A 19,133-nucleotide genomic window follows, 5' to 3' on the forward strand; every position below is an offset into this window, starting at 1 on the left:
TCACGACGTTCACATCACGCTCAAGCGAATCTCCCTTTCGCGCATACCTTTTCCCTTACGCAGATTCCTTTTCGCTCGCACACCACTCACGCTTTTTCTTCATTTTCTGCCTGCCAATCTCTCCAGTCGCCTTCTTCTTTGCTCATCCGCCACACTCGTTTTCATTTTTCCCTCGAGTTATTTCTTTCTCGCCCCGACCGTTCCTTCGCTTTTCCGCCGGTCTATCTGCGAACGCGACCTGTCAGCGGCAAAACGGAAACAATATATCCTTTCCTTAGTCAAGGCTGAACGATTCGTTTCACTGAATGATGAAAATAAGTGTCCACCAGCTCTGCCGTGAAACACTTGGCGATGTGCCAGTTCTTCTGCATCTTAGCAATTTTAAAAAGTTATGAGGCGTACTTAAGTGACTCTTTACTGAGCTTTCCTGTTCGTCTAGTACATTAAATGAGACTTTAACAGAAATGTCTGTGTATTTGAATTTTTAAATATTCAAATTCACATTTTCAAATTCTAAAGTCGCGTATAAACAGTGATACAATCGCTGAAAACAGGCGATTGTATTCCTTCTTTTCTTCATCTAATGGCATAGAAAAATAAGGAATGTTGTTGCCATCACCTGTTTCCACTGCATCACAGTTTAAATTAATTTTTACACATAGTACACAGCTCCATGTTGCACTTCATAACAGTAGCCACATAATAACAGAGAAAAATACACAGCGACGAGTTTCAGCACCGAAGGTGCCCAAGATGAGGAGCTAAGACCAAGCTGTTAGCTCACCCTGCTTCCTCCATTTCTAAAAGCACTTGGTATCTTTTCCATAAAGAAATACCTGCTCAAAGTACATTTGCTTCGTGACCAGCCCCCATCCCGCCTCATCCCCCCCTGATACACGATCCTCCAATGCTGTTTATTAACGCATGAATAATTTCCCGTCCGACTGTGAATTCTCCATAGTCCCGCGAAGCGAATCCCCAAGGGACTTTTCCCCTTTCAAATTCTGTTTCTTCTCCCGGCGTTATCTCTTTTTCCTCCCCCAGTCCACCGATGCCAGGATTACCCGTGAAATTCCTTTTAAGATAATTCCGTAAGATTTACCGTCACTCTCCGGTTTTTCCTGTCTCCCTCGGTGTCCTCGGCATCTCTAGCCATCCTCGCAGGAAACGCGCGCGCTTAGCCCCTTCCGTTCGCCACCGACTCCCCAGCAACCCGCGTAGAAAGAAATTCAATATATTACCGTTGAATCATTAAAATCTCATTCATTAAGCCCCCCCTTCGACCCCTTCCGGCCGGAGGGAATTCTCCCTTTTCTTCCTTTTCCAGTCATCACCTTAATCAGCCCGCTTTCTTGTTCCCAGCTCTTCCTCGTACTCCCCGTCGTTTAACCTCGTCTTTTTAACCCGTTTTTTTCGTCCCACTCTCTCCGCTGGCTGCACGACCTCGTCCACATCGTCTTCCTTTCTCTCTCGACGACCTCCGTCCCTTTGCCTCCTTCCGTCGCGTCGTATGACCGCGAAGCACCACTTATTAACGCGCCACCAACGCGACGCGGCTGGCTATCGATCTGCCTTCAGGTTTTGGGGGTTTTTTGGAAATTTTTCTAGAGCAAGAGTATCAGTGATTGTTAGTAATCGCTGAGCTATGTTGTCTAAAGGCGAATTTGGAGTTTTCATTTTGGGTGATTATGGAGGATGATTTATGCGTAGCGAAAAGTGGAGAGGTTGTTTTCATCTGCGTTGAATCTAAAGTGAGCGTTGAGAGCCTGGTCATGTGAGAATTGATGGACGATTGTAGTTGTGGATTTGTTATTTTTAGGACCAATGCACATAGAGATACTTTTTGCAGGATCTCGTTGCGATCGTGGGGTTTTCTTTGTTTTCTTAATTATAAAGAACGAAGCAGACGCATGATCGCAATGAGATCGTGCGTCAAAATATCGTTCGTGTGCATCGAACCTTAGCTGGGAAAACAGGGAAAGACATACGACAGACGTCGTAACGTTTGTTATATTAATGCTTGCGTGACCAGGCTCTGAAAGTGTACAGCGAAGGAAGTAGAGCGAGGCTCTACTTTTGATGAAACAAATGAATGATTCATCTATGGCGAAGCTGCAGTGATAAATGCAAACCTACTATTTTTAATATTTTAATTCTGATACTCAATATTCCACTCGTCAGTATATTGAAAATTAATGAAGTGAATTCAACCACTGGTGAAAATACTTCAGCTTTCACTTTTCATTTTTAGCGTGAATGAATTACCTGCGATGATCATTCAAAATGAAAAGTCTGAATTCGCCCTAACTTTCTGCAAGTAAAACCAACCACTGTGGACTACTGGTAAGATGGGAACTAAATGATTAAGATTGTCTCATCGAATCAATTACCAAAAAAGGATTCGTCGCTGACTATTGATCTGAAAGCATTATTCTGTTTTTTTTTTTTAGATGCAGTTGAGGATACTTTCTAGCATTTTCTCGTGCTGTTTTCTTTTTTATTTGCTTTTTACTGTTTGTGTTGTCTCGGGTGGACTCTTGAGGATTGCTACCCTTAAGCTCATCCTTCACTTAGCGCTGTCTGCAGTTGCATCCGTTTTCTACGTTTTTTGGATTCCCTTAACTTTTTACTCTAAGTTAATATTCGCATTTCATGCAGAAGTCAGGATAGCATCAAGAAACTCAAGAACAACTTTTAATGAAGTTTTTACACATCCTTCTCACTTCGTACGCAATTCCTACGAAGTTCAGTTTTGGTCTGGGTTTCATTATTTCACTTTCAATTTCGTTTGCTTCCTTTCTTTGAGCCTATGACATCTCTGGCGCAATTGTTTCTGAGTCACTTAGGGACTTCTAATTGGTCCCTGGTAAAAGAGATCGTCTCTGTTTGTTGAATTTCTTTCTGACGAAGTGTGAAATTTAGTACTTCAAGGGAAGACGAATGCTCAATATTCATGAGTAATTAACGTCAATTTTCTAGCGTCCTATTTCTTTCGCAAAGTTTTACACATTTATTTGCAGTCTGCTAATTTATTTCTTTTGTACGTGCTTAAGTTTCACTCTCGTGATGTGGAAAGAGAGAATAATGACATTATGGCGTACCTGTACGAATACAGGTGAAAAAAGAACAAAATATAGAGAATAAGTGGATTAACTAAATACTGGAATAATTAAAAATAAACTTTCTGAAGAAAAAGTATATTATTCCATAAAAGTATTTTTATCGCTAAATTAACTATCTCATTCACTGCGCATTTGATAACTTTGACATTGATATATTTACTACGCTCGTCCCTTCGCTTGCTTTTTTTACTTTCACTCAACACTCCAACTTTTTTCCCCTTCACGCATCCTGCGCTCTCCTTTTCTCTCGTATTTCAGTCCCGTTCCTTCAGTTTGTTCGCGCGTATAAGTAGCACTCGCCAAAGCGGCGATAATACGATAATCGAAGGAAACGTACGCACGAACGGACGCAGAAACGAACAATTTCGACGCATTCGGAATTCTGAAGCGCTACCAGCACTCTGGAATTCCCTGGAATTTCGAGGCTCGCGCTGCTAGGAAGACCATTCGCATGCGAGCGTGACATAGAACAAAAATTGTCCGCATTACCGCGGCTCGCGCTCAAAGGTATTGCACGAGCATCAAATAAAAACTGCGGTCACCAATTGAATCACAGCCACCGTTAAATTATATATCGATATTTAATCGATATCCAAATCGATTGGTCGTCCTGCCAAAGATGGAATTTTATGGTTGGTAACGAAATTAATAAAGAAGGAATGCAAAAAAATATTTAAAAGTTATGCATCTACAACTTCCAGTATTTCTTAGTTGTTCAAACTTAAAGTAAATTTAAATTCAAATTTAAATTCAAATTTAAATTTTGTTCTGTCTCCTAGTAATTTTAAAGGAATTCAAATTTCCCATTTTCTTCTACTTCTCCGCAATCTAACACAAAACTAAAATTCAATCCTGACCATATTTTTAAAAATACAGTACTTCAGACTATTTCGTACCATAAAAATAGATCGAGTCAAACCTTTATCAACAGTTCCTCACTACACAAGTCTTAAAGAAGGATCTAAAATAGTCAATAAACAGTAACTCCAGATAAAATGAAAACTGGGGAATCCTTTCAGGCCTAAAGAAAGCCTAGACGTCAGCCACGGCCACAGTGGCGATCCATCTCACTTAATTATTCCAAAACTTGTTGCTCTCGCAGCGAGGATCCCGAGGAGGGGTTCAAGCGCATAAGGCGTCCCGCTCTTCCATTCCGTATCGTATATCCCATATTCCCCGCGTTATGGGCGCCTCGGCGTGGCGTGACGTATCTTTTTGCATTCGCACGACACACACCGTGGCCGTGGAAGCACGTGTGCAGGCAAAAGTGGAGAACCGTCGGCGACAGCGCCTTATCCCTTCTTCCTCCTCGCCCTCTCCATCCCTCGAACCACGGTTTTATGTCTCGCGGTCCAGTCGTACTGTCTGCATCTCGTATCCTGTTATATTGTGCCAGGGAACAGTCGGGGATTTCTGCGGCGTTAAGGAGCCCTCACATCGACCATACACCACGAGGCTCGCGGATCTGTGTGCTTCGAAAACTGTCACAGACGACGTATACCTCTGCCAATCGCGCAGATGCCTCCCCGTCTATTTGCATTGGTATCAGCGAGACAACCGTAATCGCCCTGACACCACCAGACACCGTGATTTCTGCTCGACGAAATTTCTGTAAAGCCCCACGGTGAAAGCCGCATGCTTCGTTCTGGAGGATCACCACTGGACGATGTAACGGTACAATTGTTTAATCGCTGGAATTTTTAGCAGTGACGCCGTCTGGCGATGGATTAGGCTCGAGGGTCACTGACAAAGTCCAGGCAGGGGTGGATTACATATGCGTGTAATTCTGTTAATTAGTACTCGTGGGAGCTAATCATTCTGGGAAATTTAATATGAAGTTTTACATGGTGAAGTGAACTGGAATTTTTTTGAGAACGTATTTTCGAGATCCATTTATAAATTAGTGACTCATTTTTGTCGTTATGCGAAATATAACCGACAATTTTTCCACATTTTCTAGTCTCTCTAGAAAGAGGAAAATAAAAAATTGAATAATTCAAACAAAAATTTGTCTGCATGTTCCCCTCTTTCTAAAAATGAGAAAAATAAGAAACTGGAAAGCACAAACAAAATTTTCACCGCATTTTTTCCTCTCTGAATAGAGGAAGAGCTGAATCTCTGAAGAGGTGAAGCAAAAAGTACACTTTATTCTCTTCTGTTTCTAAATATGGAAATATATTATCTAAAAAATTGGCTGCTTCTTCTTGATCGTCTGTGTTTAATCAAAGTTACGATCTCAAATGCAATTACTCTCTACACACTCCGCTGTCTATCGAGTTACCATATTACTTCAACAACTTTTTACGTTATCGATTCCTATATTGCATTACCAATTATGGGGGATTGCAAGGGCAAACATCGAGATAGAGTATAAGTGCACTGTATACACCCCACGCGAGCAGAAACGGCCCCCTTTATGCTGTACGTATACGCGTCGGTGGAAGCTAGATACGATATTGCAACGTCAATGGAACGTCGTCGAGAGCCCCTGGAACTCGGGGAAGAAAGAAGTTACGATCTTCTCGAGAATCGTGGGCGGACATTAGTAACGATAGGCAAGAGCACGGCGTGCCTTAACGCTCGTGCGCTACCGTGATGAAAAAAGAACATACATAACGTAGCTTTGCGAGCTTATATGCCTGTAAACTAACCCGAAGATGTTCGCGATTAAAACGGAGCATTGCTGCTGGGAATAACAATAATGTGTCTGGGCACGCCATTGGCTGCAAGTTATTTCTACTGTGTAATAACTGGAGCTGAAAGATTGAAATATAAGTACCTGTAAAAGGCCTATTTACAGTATAATAAAAATAAGTCGACTTCTGAACACAGAAATAAATCGTATGGAATTGTTAAATCAGGAAGAATTTCAGTAATGTTAAATACATACTGGAACTTCACTTTTTTACTTTTCCATTATCTAGAAGTCTAGACGAGAAAGAATAGGAACCACAAAAAGAAGAATACGGAAACGAAAAGCGAAGTACTAATCTACAGAAACTCTGGATATTCAACAATGCAGGCTCATAATTTTCGTTTTTGGTAAATAATCACCAGCCAGTACTTAATTACCAGTTCAGCCACGAACTCGGTGTCTAAAGCCACAACTGCACGCTAATCTATAGCCCAGAGTCCGGTCTTACTTGTTAGAAAGGGAATGAGAGGTGTTTCCGTTTTGATCATCGGAGGTCAATACTCTCGTCTGCCGCGCCGATACACGAAAACGTCTGTCAGACATTTCGCGAAGTTTACATAGTTTCGGGAAATTTGGCACTGAGATTTTGAATGAATGCTTCAGCCAATAACTCTCTATCTATTAATTTTCTGACGTTGCTTTTTCAGCTGACTCTTGTTGCAATTTAATATTAATCTTATTTTAACAGAAGGATTACTCTTTAAAATAATATTAATCTCATTATATGTAATCAATAATGTTAATAATAAACTCTTTTAAAATTTGAAAGAATATTCTCATTCAAAAATATTGAAATTTTCTTTTGGATTATAACTCGAAGCGTTTTAGAAAGTTCTACACTAATTTCTTTAATTTTTTCCTATTCGAAATGCCTAGAAATTTCTGTTGGCTAAAAATATTACAGTAATGTTGATACTCCAAACTTTCTTTTCTACTCGACGTGATTGCATTTGTTAGACTCATCAAACACGGCGAGGAAAAAAGTATAATTCAACCTAGCACGATTCTCGTGGGAATAGTCTTCAACTACCAACAAATTTCCACAAAAATTATAATCTCCATACGATGATTTCTCGACTAAAAAAGTTCACCTCTCCAATCAAACTTCTCAATGAAAATCCCCTCTGAAACTAGTTTACCCTCATTTTAGAATTAACGCCCAGATAATTCCTTCATACGCAGACACTCATCGAATCGAGCAGATAAACCAACCGCCTCGAGGATTTCTCAAGCTCTTCTCCTTAATCGCGTCTCCTCGTCGCGTTAGGAATATCGAGAAGGTATCAAACGACGGAATCGAAACGTACGGATTCCCCTCGTCGCGTTTTATTAGTGAAAGAGCGTCGGGAACAGTCCCATAAATATCAGCGACGATTTACATTTTAATGCATTCGGATGCTGCAATACCGTGAGACTAAATACGCCCACTTCGGTTAATGTCCGCGCATCGAGCGCGACTAAAAGAAACGAGGAGGCTTGAAACAAGCGAACGCGCGGCGGCAATTCGATTTTTCTCTAGCCCTGTGCGCCGTCTTGGCACATTGCGTTCCGCGTTGCGAACGCGCCAACCCTGGGCATATTTAGCGAGATATAAAGCTAATTCGCTTTATCTCGTTGGCCGCTTTATTCCGCGTGCTATTACCTCGGCCACGGCCGCGTACGCGCTTCACTTTCCGTGAAAGCCAATAATAACGCGGGAATATGCGCATCTCATTATCGGGATTATTTATAAGTCGGTTTCGGTGCTTAGATCCGACGTCCCGCGGTTCATCCCACCGCTCGTTTCCTCATTGTGCAATGGAGTTGAACCTGCCGCGCAAAACCACGTCCCATCCTGACAACCGTCCATCGATTGCTCATACTCAAGATAAAAGATGAACGCATTTGCATATAGATTGAGTTCGTCCGTTTCCAGAGACGTCGTTTTTTGCTTCTTGTTCCGGATGATGCCCAGGCTCTACTACTGAATCAGCTGAACCGCCACGAGCCTCCCGACTCTACGCTCGAATCGCGAATAATCAACGACAAATTCGGTACAGACGAACGGCCTTATAGTTTTCGGATGATCGAGTTCGCGATGGGTCTGTGGAGAATGTTTAGGACAGTATGGAGAAATCTCTGATGGGAGGCATGGACTTCGAGGAGCAGAAATGTTTTGTGGTTTATGCTGTTTGATATGAGGCGATTCATTCTGTGATTGAATGTGTGAACATTTTTCTAACAGACAATAATATCGGTACTTATTGAGTATATTTCTAGGTAATTCTTAGGTTATTCTTTTTTATAGTTGCAATAATGGGGAAGTAGAAGTAGAGAATGCTGTTAATAAGAACCTGCAGGGATAACTTTAAAAAATACTCGAAGAGGCAGGTTTCCCTTTGAATTACAGTTATTAAAGAGGCAAGTTCTCGTATAAATATTTCAAACAGCAATATAGACTGCTTAACAAGAAAAAAAATGAATAATCCCCCTTCCTGAATATTATCATAATCTCGTTGCACGATTTTAAGATTTCCATATGAAAGCGACCCTTTGCATCCAAATACGTAATAAGAAAATTTCCCTCACTTTTTACGAGAACATTTCCTCATACAAATAATCAAACCCCATGGTGGACTTTACTTAAAAAAAACAAACACTTGTGTATTTCCAAGCATAAATATTAGGATAGCACTTTATGAAATCTAGAAAATGGAGACGATAAATTTAATCGTATAAACATCAGTCATTAAAGAAATTTTCTAGAAATTAATTATTAAGTATTGATATACCTATCATATTCTCATGAATATAATTATCTAGCTAGTACAAAAAAATTTGACTGCTACTTAAAAATCTACTTATTTGTAAATAAATTATTCGTATCATATCCAATCTTTTGCTTTATACCAGTGACTCAAAGAGCTGGAATATGCAAGATCCTCGGGTGAACCAATCACGCGGAAGCGGAACTCGAATATTTGAGATAGAACGAGGAGATATCGTCGCTCTGACTTCATGCAGAGCCGCCTAGGAAGCGAAGCAACGCCTTGAATGATCAATATCGAGGTGATGTCGATAGTCTCGGACAAAAGGAGCTTTACCTTGTCAGCTGAAACTTAGAAGGAACGTATATATGCGCTTGGAAAAAATCGGCGATCGCTGGGGGCGAATTCGAGCATCGCGAGGGGTTGAGAAAGTCCTAGGAGGGAACACGGAATCAATCGAGCCAGTTTATCGGTGGCAGAACCCCCAATTTTTCTCTGGGCTTCCATTAAAAGGTCTGCCACGCACCGCTGCTCGCTTAGACTCCATCAACTTCGACGGTAAATCGAAGACCTTTTGATATAAGTTGCTTAGTCTCTGATAAGGGGTCGCGAAAAACGACAGTGATTTGTTTGGAAACTGTAATCGAACTCACGAGAAATGCAGCATTCTTGGAACAATCAATAAATCTGATAGACGCGCCCGATTTTTCACATTACAGGTAGTACCTACACAGGAAAAGTTTCTTAGGGTTCTGATAAAAGTGTTTTAAAACGTATTTACAATTTAATAAATAATGATATGTGTAACAGGATACACCTATTCTAATCAAATTTTTAATATAAATGAATTTTGTGACTGTTATTCGAGTAATTGATAATCATAATTGATCCTCCGTTTTACTGGCGTAGACACAGATTTCTAGTAATACATTAGATGAAGATGTAATCACTTAAGACTTGGGCGAACATCTCTACGTTATAGCTTCTACTTAGTCCCATGCTGACCCCTCTAACAGTTAACAATGGGTTGCATTATAGTCCAAATACAACAAGCTTCTCTGTACTATAGAAACTGTACCTAGGTGAATACAGTGACAATTGCCATCTAATCGGCTTCAGTTACTCACTCACTGCAATGAATTCCATACATCAGCACATTAGCATATTAATCATTAATGTGTAATTGCTGAAGCACGTGGCAATAGTTGTGATTTCCAATCTGTATTACAGTTACTCAAATTTTCAAATTTAAAATTTCTCGAATATTCAAAATTTCAAAATTTCAAAATTGAAGTTGAAATATTCAAATTTTCAAATTTAAATTTATTCGAATTTTCAAAATTTCAAAATTACAAACAGAAATATTCAAATTTTCAAATATTTAAGTATGCAAATTTTCTAATGTTCACTTCTATCTCAATTTCTTCTCTACAAAAGCTTTCTACAACTGTGCTAAACCCAGTGCTAGAAAGACAATAATTGGAGAAAATATGAAAAGAGAAAGTGTTAATGTCAGCGTGAAAACAGGTGAAACAGCACTTTGTTTATCAAAAGAAGCGCGACAACCCCGAAACGAGTGCAATGACGGCGTAAGAGTGTTTTAAATTCTCTTAACTTCGTCGCCGCGCTGGAATGGCGCCGAAGTAAAAAGATTTTGAAGCGTGCTTTGAGAATTTTAAGCCCAACTCATTAGGATAACGAGACAGGCATCCAGTGCCTCTGACACAAAACCTGTACACGCGCGCACAGGCGTGTGTGCAAACGTGCCTGTTTCGTATTCATGAGAGAGGAGAATCGGCCCTTGTACGCGTACGCTCCGTTAGCGTTGTCGGAACTGATTTAGAGATTACGAGACCTACTCCATTCGTTAATTCCAGGATCGCTGTCGAACAATATAAAACAACCGAATTTTCGTTAGTGCGAGTCGGAAAATCGGATTCCCCACGGCCATTGTGTACTGCAGAGGAGTCAGAGGTAGGTACTGTTAGATTCGTACAATAAAACCGATACCGATCGTAGTCATTCAGTTTGCATTGTTCTCGCGCGGAATTAATCGTTTGCCAAGCAACGAAAGGCGAGAAATTGTGGAGCGAAAAGTTAACAGATGCGTATCAAATCGGCTCATAAATCAACGAATACCTTGGACAGTATCATGAGGTGCATTTAGTACTTTCTTGGCTTATTAATTACCGTCTTCTGCACCGTTAGCGATTTCTGTAAGGTGTACATTAATTTGAAAGAACATCGTGAGAAAAATAAACGGTAGTCGTATGCAAATATTACGAGCTGAGAATGCTGCATTGAGAAATGTTGCACTGTACTATAAGAGCGTTTGAATTTTTCAAGATTTGCATTTTATTATCGTGTGAATTTACGAGAAAGATAAGAGCTAAGTTTCGTGTATTTCCTCTAAAGGAAACAATCTCGTACTGATTTTCCTCTTCGAAATTTTACTACCTATTTATCGTCTCCTTTTCTATGAACATAGAATTTTTACACAATAACTCAAAGATTTTATAAACCCCATAAATTATACTTGTCGTGAGCGTTTAATTTATAATATTCGTAAATACAGGTTCCGAAGAGAAAGAATTGTAGCTGTAAATGTCAGCAGAAGTTTCTCCTCGTTTAAGCAACACACAGAGTCTAAAGGTATGCAATTTTCATCCAAGTGAATTATTCGTAACCATGATACACGACGACAAGTAGGTAACTAGTTAAGGATCGAAAGATAAATTCAATCTGCTCACCGTGTGATCTCCTCGATGAGCTTGCAGGGGTCCGCCGCGTAGAATTTCACACCGAAGTAGAGGGTGTGGACATCCGAGCTTGGATCCCCTTTTTGGACTTTCAGCTGCTTCCCAATCTTCTTGCTTGGATCGAGCCATTGCTAAAGATTTCGGGGATAACAGGCGAGAATTATTACTAAATAATTAATCCCTGGCCGATCGAGGCGTGTTACGTTGAAACTGTTGATCAAGCAGACCGGAAATTGCAGGCAGCTCGACATTTCCCGTAGATAATAATCCTACCCTCTTACGTCCCAAGGGCGATGCAATTGGCCTCTCCCGAGGCGTCCTCTTATGAATTTTTAATCGTGGAAATCTAATTAACGGTAAACTGCTCGATCCTGCTACTGTATTGATCAACGTTCCAAACTAATTGTGAGTTGCTTGCAAACTTACTAACATTCAGATTACGTTGAGGTTAAATTAATCTGGTATATCTATACCTGAGAGCCAACGTGACCTAAGTCCTTTTCTGTTATTTTTTAAGAAAGCCGAAAATAAATGGGATTACCCATTTATTAACATGTAACAACTAAATTTCTATTATTCTAATAAAATGAAGAGAAAGCAATAAGCTACTGTAAAAAATTTAATTTTGGAAAAAAGGACTTGGGTTAGTCTAACTTTGAGGTTGATGTTATTCCAATCAAAATACCCCAGATTCTTATTAATCGTTTTAAAATTTACAAATAATTCATCGAGAAACTTATCTATGAAATGCATTCAATTTGAATATCATTTAAAAAATATAAGATGCATTAAGATAATACAATTTTTAAGCAAGCTGTTCGATTAAATTTCATCCATTTTAATGGTATGAAATGTTAGAAAATATCTTCTTACCGTCTGATTCCCGTGGTCCAGGTATCGCAGCCCAAAATAAGCGGTCTCCAATAAATTCAAGTGCCTGAAGACTCTGTCGAGCAGCTCTTGGCCGAGGTTCGAGCTCTGCAAAAGAACAGCGATGATTTAACTTATTGCATCTGTGTCGGTGCAGGCGTAGCGACACGAACGAAATTACTTCCTGAACGGGCCTATATTAGAATTACCCTCGGGGACTTTCGATCCGCGATCGATCAACCGTGGCAATTTGAATCGCGATGCGCACGCGTCATTGAACACGTCCTGGAGCTGGATTAGAACGCGTTTGTTCTTTCGCATGTCCACTGCTGTCCGCCGATATAACTCAGGGGTGCGTAACACGTTTCGTAACGGTTCCTCTGGCCGCAACAGATTTTCATTTCGCGACTCGTGGACGCGCGTAATATGTCATTGCGGTCGAGGGAGTTGTGTTTCCCCTTGGCTAATTAGGCTCTATCCACGTAACGATTCCTATGGAACGTATGATACCTAAGTGCCTGGAGATCTGTAACTGAGAGCTAACGGGACCCAGGTTCTTTTTTGTTACTTTTCAGGAGAGCCGAAAAACAAATGCGATTACCCATTTCTGAACGACTGAAGGCACGCTAATGGGCGATACCTTCTCGCACGACCAATTGACATTCATCCCATTTGCTAAATGACCCATGTGGTCAGATGCAAATATAAAGAAATAATATGGTATAAGAAAATTTCTTAACATAGTATTTGAAGTAATTTGTAGTATTAAATTTCCTTCGTATATAACGTAACTTAACTAAGTTCCTATTATTCTAATAAAATAAAGAGAAAGCAATAAGATTCTATAAAAAATTTAATTTTGAAAAAAATGGACTTGGGTTAGTCTAGCTTTGAGGTACAGAGATTATGTATGAATACTTTTAAGGTCTACAGTACTCGTAAAATGTGTCTGATTAGACATACTCTACTGTCTTATTCTACTAACACCGCTGTGCCTGGTCTGTGGTCTAATGTGCGGCGGCAGTAGAATGAGTACGCAAGTCAGACACATCTTAGGTGTATCATTGAGAATTAATAACTCAGAAACGAAGACTCCCACGTAATTTTATCATTCTTGATTTTCCACGTAGTTTAACTTGTAGAATCATTCGTCCAAATTATTAACACTTGTTTCGAAATATCCAGCGTAATTCGCTTATAATCATAATTTTACGTTCGTTTCTCATTCAACTACACCTCACATCATTACCTGTCCGCAGGAGTAATTTTCAAAAAAACCTCCAAGATTCCCTGTATCAACAGTCCCACAAATTACCAGCTCGTACATCATCATTCCATGCAGCAAAAAAGGCGCGAAGAGGCGCACGAACATCCACAATTTTCCTCCCAATCTTCAATTAGAGGTTCATTCTCACGCCATCTGCCTAGAATTCGCGAGTCATGGATAATGATTCCGATTCAAGGAAAATGATCCTCGACGAATTTCCACGGTGACGTGGCGCAGATTGAATCGCAGGACGTCCAACCTTGCAAACCCGCGATTGAAATCGGCGGTTTCCGGTTCCCAGTGCACCCAAGCGAGCCGTGACGCTCGTTTGTTTCCCTTCGGAGGAAACTAACGGGGAGCCACGATGCGTGTTTTCGTGCTCGATCGTTTGTTCCTTCGAGATACGGGCTGCGTATGTTCCCGTACACGCGGACATACGAAGAAGGAAGAATATCCTCGAGTTTGCTCGTAATTAGCGTAGCCGCGTTACTACCTCTCGTCCTTTACCCCACACCCTATCGTTTCCTCTCGCTCCCGACCTCCCAACCAGCGCGCTTCTCTATCACCCGTTCCCCGTTCTACGTCTCCCTCCAGCACAGTGGTCCCTGCTCCTCCTCATTCTCTCTCGATCGCTCATTACATACGGGCCCTTTCTCCTCTGTACAAACCGCTGGAATTCGAGGATAATAATTGAAGCAGTTGCCAATGCCCCTAACGATCCTCCGACTTTGACAAGCGACGCGCGATGTATGCTAATCATGATGGCACGGTGCACATAGTCGAGACAATTGTTGGCACAGGTATGACACTTGTTAAGATGGTTCGTTGTGTGATAAAATGGGTATTTCGTGTATATGTAGCGAAGGTAAGAGAGGACAGCTGCTAATGGGTGCCCTGTAAACCTACAGAAGATTATAAAAATGATCTTTTTCAGGGTACCAAAATTGCCTTATTAGTGTAGGGAAATTGGGAAAGGTTGCAAAGATCAAGGAAATGTATATGTACTTGCTAAGTGCTGAGATAAATTTAGTAAATATGTTAATATATGTATCTAGTCTGTTTAATGGCAGGAAGAATTATCGTAATTTCATTGCATGTAGTTAGAATGACTTGTTTTGACTATCGACAACATTCGAAGTGGATAAAAGGTTTAAACAAGCGTTTATTAAACAACCAATTGATAATGATATAATAATAGATCAACGTTGATGAAAATATGCTATCAAATAATTAGTATCGACATAATTAACAATTGCGTGTTGAGTACTGACGAGAAACCAAATAAATAATAATACCATCGCGAGGAATTTCCGCCGTGGTTTAAAGTTCGGAGGATTCCACCTTGCCAAGAATTCTGCTACGACGTAATTGATGACGTACTATCATCTTTACTCGGGTACAATTTCATCCTTTCGAATCATGAAATTAATATTTCTTACATGTTTATAGCCATGATGGATTCTCAACAAATTAAAATTAAAATTAGAATGTAATAAATCATAACACACTGAAGCTTCATATGTGAACATTGCAAGCAAGAAAATGAATCCATCAATTTTGATACATATTGATAATCGAAATAAATTGTTCCTCGTAAGGTTTAACGTAGAGGTTTTTAATGATAATAACTAGGTATAACAGTGATTGGTACCGAGGTTTTACTAGTTTTACTGCCTATTTTCTTTTTATAAATTGATTTACGTTTTATAAATTATATATTACAACAAGCGTGCCCATAATAACATCAAGTTACACTAAACGATTCAACAGTCTATATACATTATCTATCTGAAATTATTACCCACCAGAATATTAACACTTTTGTAGTTCTATTATAGTAATTCTTGTAACAATCTTTTACGATTCATCAAGAGTATTTGGTCTACTTAAACGCCCATTACAATGGAGCACGGAGCTTGGTTAATGTGCGCTAATAGGAAACCAGAGACTTTTATGTCTAGCTTCTTGTATCATTAAGCCTAATGCAAACTGGACACTTCCAGGGTGAAATTCCTCCGATGTAAAACTATAAAATATCAGATGCAAGGCTGTTCAATAACTACAGGAAAGACTAAAGAAGCAACCAGTGCTGAACAAGAGTACAGTAAAAGGAAAAACGAAAGAAAAATGAAGTAACGACGTTCGATATGGGCTCTTTCATCCCTCCAGGGCCAACGACAAAGCGCAGGGATATTCGGAGCGAGAGATCTATCGAGCCACTGTCTTGGCCCTCTTTTTTTCCCCTGAACGCTCGTATCTGGATCGTGGCATTGTGAAATTTATTGTGGGTGCCCTGAACCCATTCGCGACTGGCATCTATTCTACCTGCTGCACCTGCACTTTTACCGCAGCATCCGCGATGGTTTGCACATTCCACGGATGGGGCCAGTTCTTCTTCGCGATCTCCCACCAGGGATAGATATAATGACATTGGAATCGGTGCAACGAACGAATACAGAGAGCTGGCGTAATTTGTTGCAAGGACGGAAACGTATTTCCTACGAAAAATGCGATTATCACCCTGCAACGAAAACCCTGTCACAGAGGGGGAATGAATTTACTAACGAGCGAGAGAAATTCAGGGAAGAAAGATCGTTCTGAAACGACATACATAGTCACACTTTATTGCGAACGAGTTCATAAATGTTGCATTTATCCCTCGTGGAACGAGCTGAACACGTTTCGTGGATAATGGAGTGTATTTTATCGGATATCGGGTCGTATTTCGAGGTGGATCGCTGGGTTCTATTCTACATACTTTTTTGCTCGATGACATTACTCGATTGGGATAATCTTGAGAAAGCTATGAAAGATTATGCATAGGTTATTTTTGAAACAACTTGTTTTGATTGTGCTCAAAGTAGCCAGTTGTAAGCTTTGTTTAAAAAATATGGAATTTAGTATGTTCAAACTTTATTAAACTTATTCAAGCCTACTATAAACTTACTATAAATCTGCCCTGACATTGGAATTTTCAGGTGAGTCAATCAGTAGCACTGAAAATTAATTAGGTTTCACTGGTTTCGAATTGGAAAATTTTGTACAAATCGTTCATTTTTGCAGCTATATGTACCATTAGAAATGTAAGAAAAAACGATTTTTCTTAAATTTTAAATTTTCAAAAATTTTGAATTTTCAAACCTTCAAACCTTCATAACTAGCTAACATCATTTTCTTCTAACTAACCTCTGATCCAAAAGAATAATCTCTTCCATGATACGATACTTCTCGACAATAGTACGAGCAATTTTATCAGGGCAAACCCTTATCTTTGCCGTGCTCGTTGAATCTCCTGCAACCTGTACGAACGTGATTCAAATGAAATATAGCGTTCACCTACCAAGCAAAGTGTATCACGATATTATCAGAAGGAAAAAAGCTCTCCCCAGTACCCCAGAATCGAAACAATGTTATCATAAGTGCGCCAAAAGAGAGACGTTCAAAGTGCACAGAGGGGGGAGAGATTCTTCAAAAAGAGAAGAGGCAGTGGAACGAGCGGAAAAGAAAGGTTCGACGTCGATGGCCCAAGGTTTACTGCCGATCTCGACCGGTTGCTCTCGCGAGTCCTTTTAAATCACAGTAATCTATATGGCGCAATGATCGAAGCTTTTCGAAAACAGAGACCGCGCGCAAACGAGGTAGCAAAGAGGAGTGGAGTTGTTTGAAAGTCAACGTGTTTGTCTTGGCTACGTGATGCAAAGGGGACACGCGTAGCCCCTGGATATTTCGGATTTCGTGAATCAACCAAAGCAGTGTCCGCTGAATCACAAACGAGGGAAGAAGGGAACTACATTTTTCAGTGAAATTTATGCTCCCCTTGTAACATGGTAGTCTTCAAACGCGAAAAAACTGATGAAAATAAATTACGATATTAAGCAAATACTTGGCTACTTTGTAGTCCCTATGTCCCTGCAACTTTTGACAATTATTCATGTTTAGCTATAACAAAGTGAAGGTAAATTTTCAACAATATTTTATACCCTTACTTTACAATCTTTTAGACTGCATGGGGCACAGTTGATTTAAATGAAGAGAAAATCTTGTTACAAAATACATGAACAAACTGGAGAATTTTAATTACTTAGACTTCATAATGATGCAACCGTGTCTGCTACTTAATACAGAATTTGTATTATTACCTAGTGTAACTCATCGTTACAAAGCAAGTGCTTAATACATCATACTGCAAAAATATATGTAGAGACTTCTCAGTATTTAGGCCAAGAATTATGTTTGTCTTTACCCCACAATAAGAACATCTCACAAAACTAATCCTCATCCTTCAACAACTCATGCTACCATCGACTCCCCCAGAACCCAACCTAATCCCCCCAAAACCAACTATCCCATCATAATAAAACATTCTGTATCAATGTCACGATATTCCTCGAAGCATAGCCCTCAAAAGCCCCAAGAAGTCCCCCAGCTCCACAAGCAGATCTCCTAATCTCCAGATCGAGAGATCGCAGGGGTATCGCCTCAACGTCCACAAGAGGAATCGACCGCGGATCCCGCCGCCCTTCGATCTCACTCTCTGCTCCCTGCCTCCCCCGCTGTATCTCTGTCGCTCCAGTCGGCGGAGTAGTTCGTCCGTCCACTTCCAGGATGCATTGTTTTCACCTTTTTTTTTTCCATCCCTTCTTCCCTCAGCTTTCGAACGCCAGCGGCTCGGTTTCGTGTGTATACGACACGGTCTCGGTATCGTCCGATACGTACGTGTACGTATAACAGAGCGAAGGTCTATGCCCTGATGCTCCTGGCCCGATGTCCAGGGGTCGGGGGTACAGGAACAGACACGGGAGGCAGAAGGAGTAGGAGCCGCTGGAAGGGAGTAGAGCCGAGGGACGCGACTCGATAGAATCTGGTGGGGGTTATACCGCGGGGCCTTTTTTCGCTTTTTGCTTACATAATGTATTCTCAAACGTACATACGGCTGAGATGGCCACTCTGCTACTAGCGAGAGGGAGCCTTTACGTATGGCATCCGCATTGGGAACCGCGGCTGGTGTTGGTACGCGCGTCCACGTACACGCGACCCACGTACGTGCCCTCGGTTCCTGGTGTGCGCGCGCGTGTACGTGGACGTCTGTACCCAACCGAGGGACACTGTTATCGTTGTCCACCTATACCTCCGCGTGGTCGTTGCACCGTGGCCAGCGTTGTCGTCGTCGTTGTACGCCCGCAAACGTGACGGAGGCGTGTCACATCGGAATACAAAAGGTATAATACCCACATACCGATGCCACTAACTCATACCTACCGGGGAATACCAATTTTCGAGGTACGAGCTGCTCAACCGGGCGGCGCCGCGCCGCGGGCTCTGAGCCTAGCGCCCGGAGAATTTGCCCGCGATCAACGCACGTTACGTTAGCTACAGGTGAATATCGCCCCTCTGCCCGATGAATTAAGCCTCCTCGCTCTGCATGCATGCACGCGCACGCGATAGATACCTTATTTGGCCGTTCTGATAGAGTATTGTTTAACCGTGACGTGCCTGTGGCTTCTTGAAATCTTGGGTGGTATCGGTGATTGGTGCTCCACCATTTCAGCGTGCTTTCATACTAGAATTTATGTTTTAATATCCGTTTTTCTATAGATATTAATTAGTTTTGATAAAAAAGACTAGGGTTATAGTGTCGTCTTCCTTTTTTTCTACTTTTATGGGACAGTTTTT

General features: G+C 40.9%; 1 protein-coding gene across 2 annotated transcripts in view; it reads right to left on the reverse strand.

The window, feature by feature from the left end:
* LOC143180719 (band 4.1-like protein 4) overlaps nucleotides 1-19,133 on the reverse strand; it is a 65,523-nt gene that overhangs the window by 17,425 nt on the left and 28,965 nt on the right. For both annotated transcript variants that reach the window (XM_076380661.1, XM_076380660.1), the window contains exons 3-4: nucleotides 12,197-12,301; nucleotides 11,315-11,454 (exon numbers count right to left, since the gene is read on the reverse strand). In XM_076380661.1, coding sequence (XP_076236776.1) covers nucleotides 11,315-11,454; nucleotides 12,197-12,301 — 245 coding nt within the window. The remainder of the gene's footprint in view (nucleotides 1-11,314; nucleotides 11,455-12,196; nucleotides 12,302-19,133) is intronic.

The sequence above is a fragment of the Calliopsis andreniformis genome, chromosome 6 (genome assembly GCF_051401765.1).
Source record: "Calliopsis andreniformis isolate RMS-2024a chromosome 6, iyCalAndr_principal, whole genome shotgun sequence".
Classification (NCBI taxonomy): domain Eukaryota; kingdom Metazoa; phylum Arthropoda; class Insecta; order Hymenoptera; family Andrenidae; genus Calliopsis; species Calliopsis andreniformis.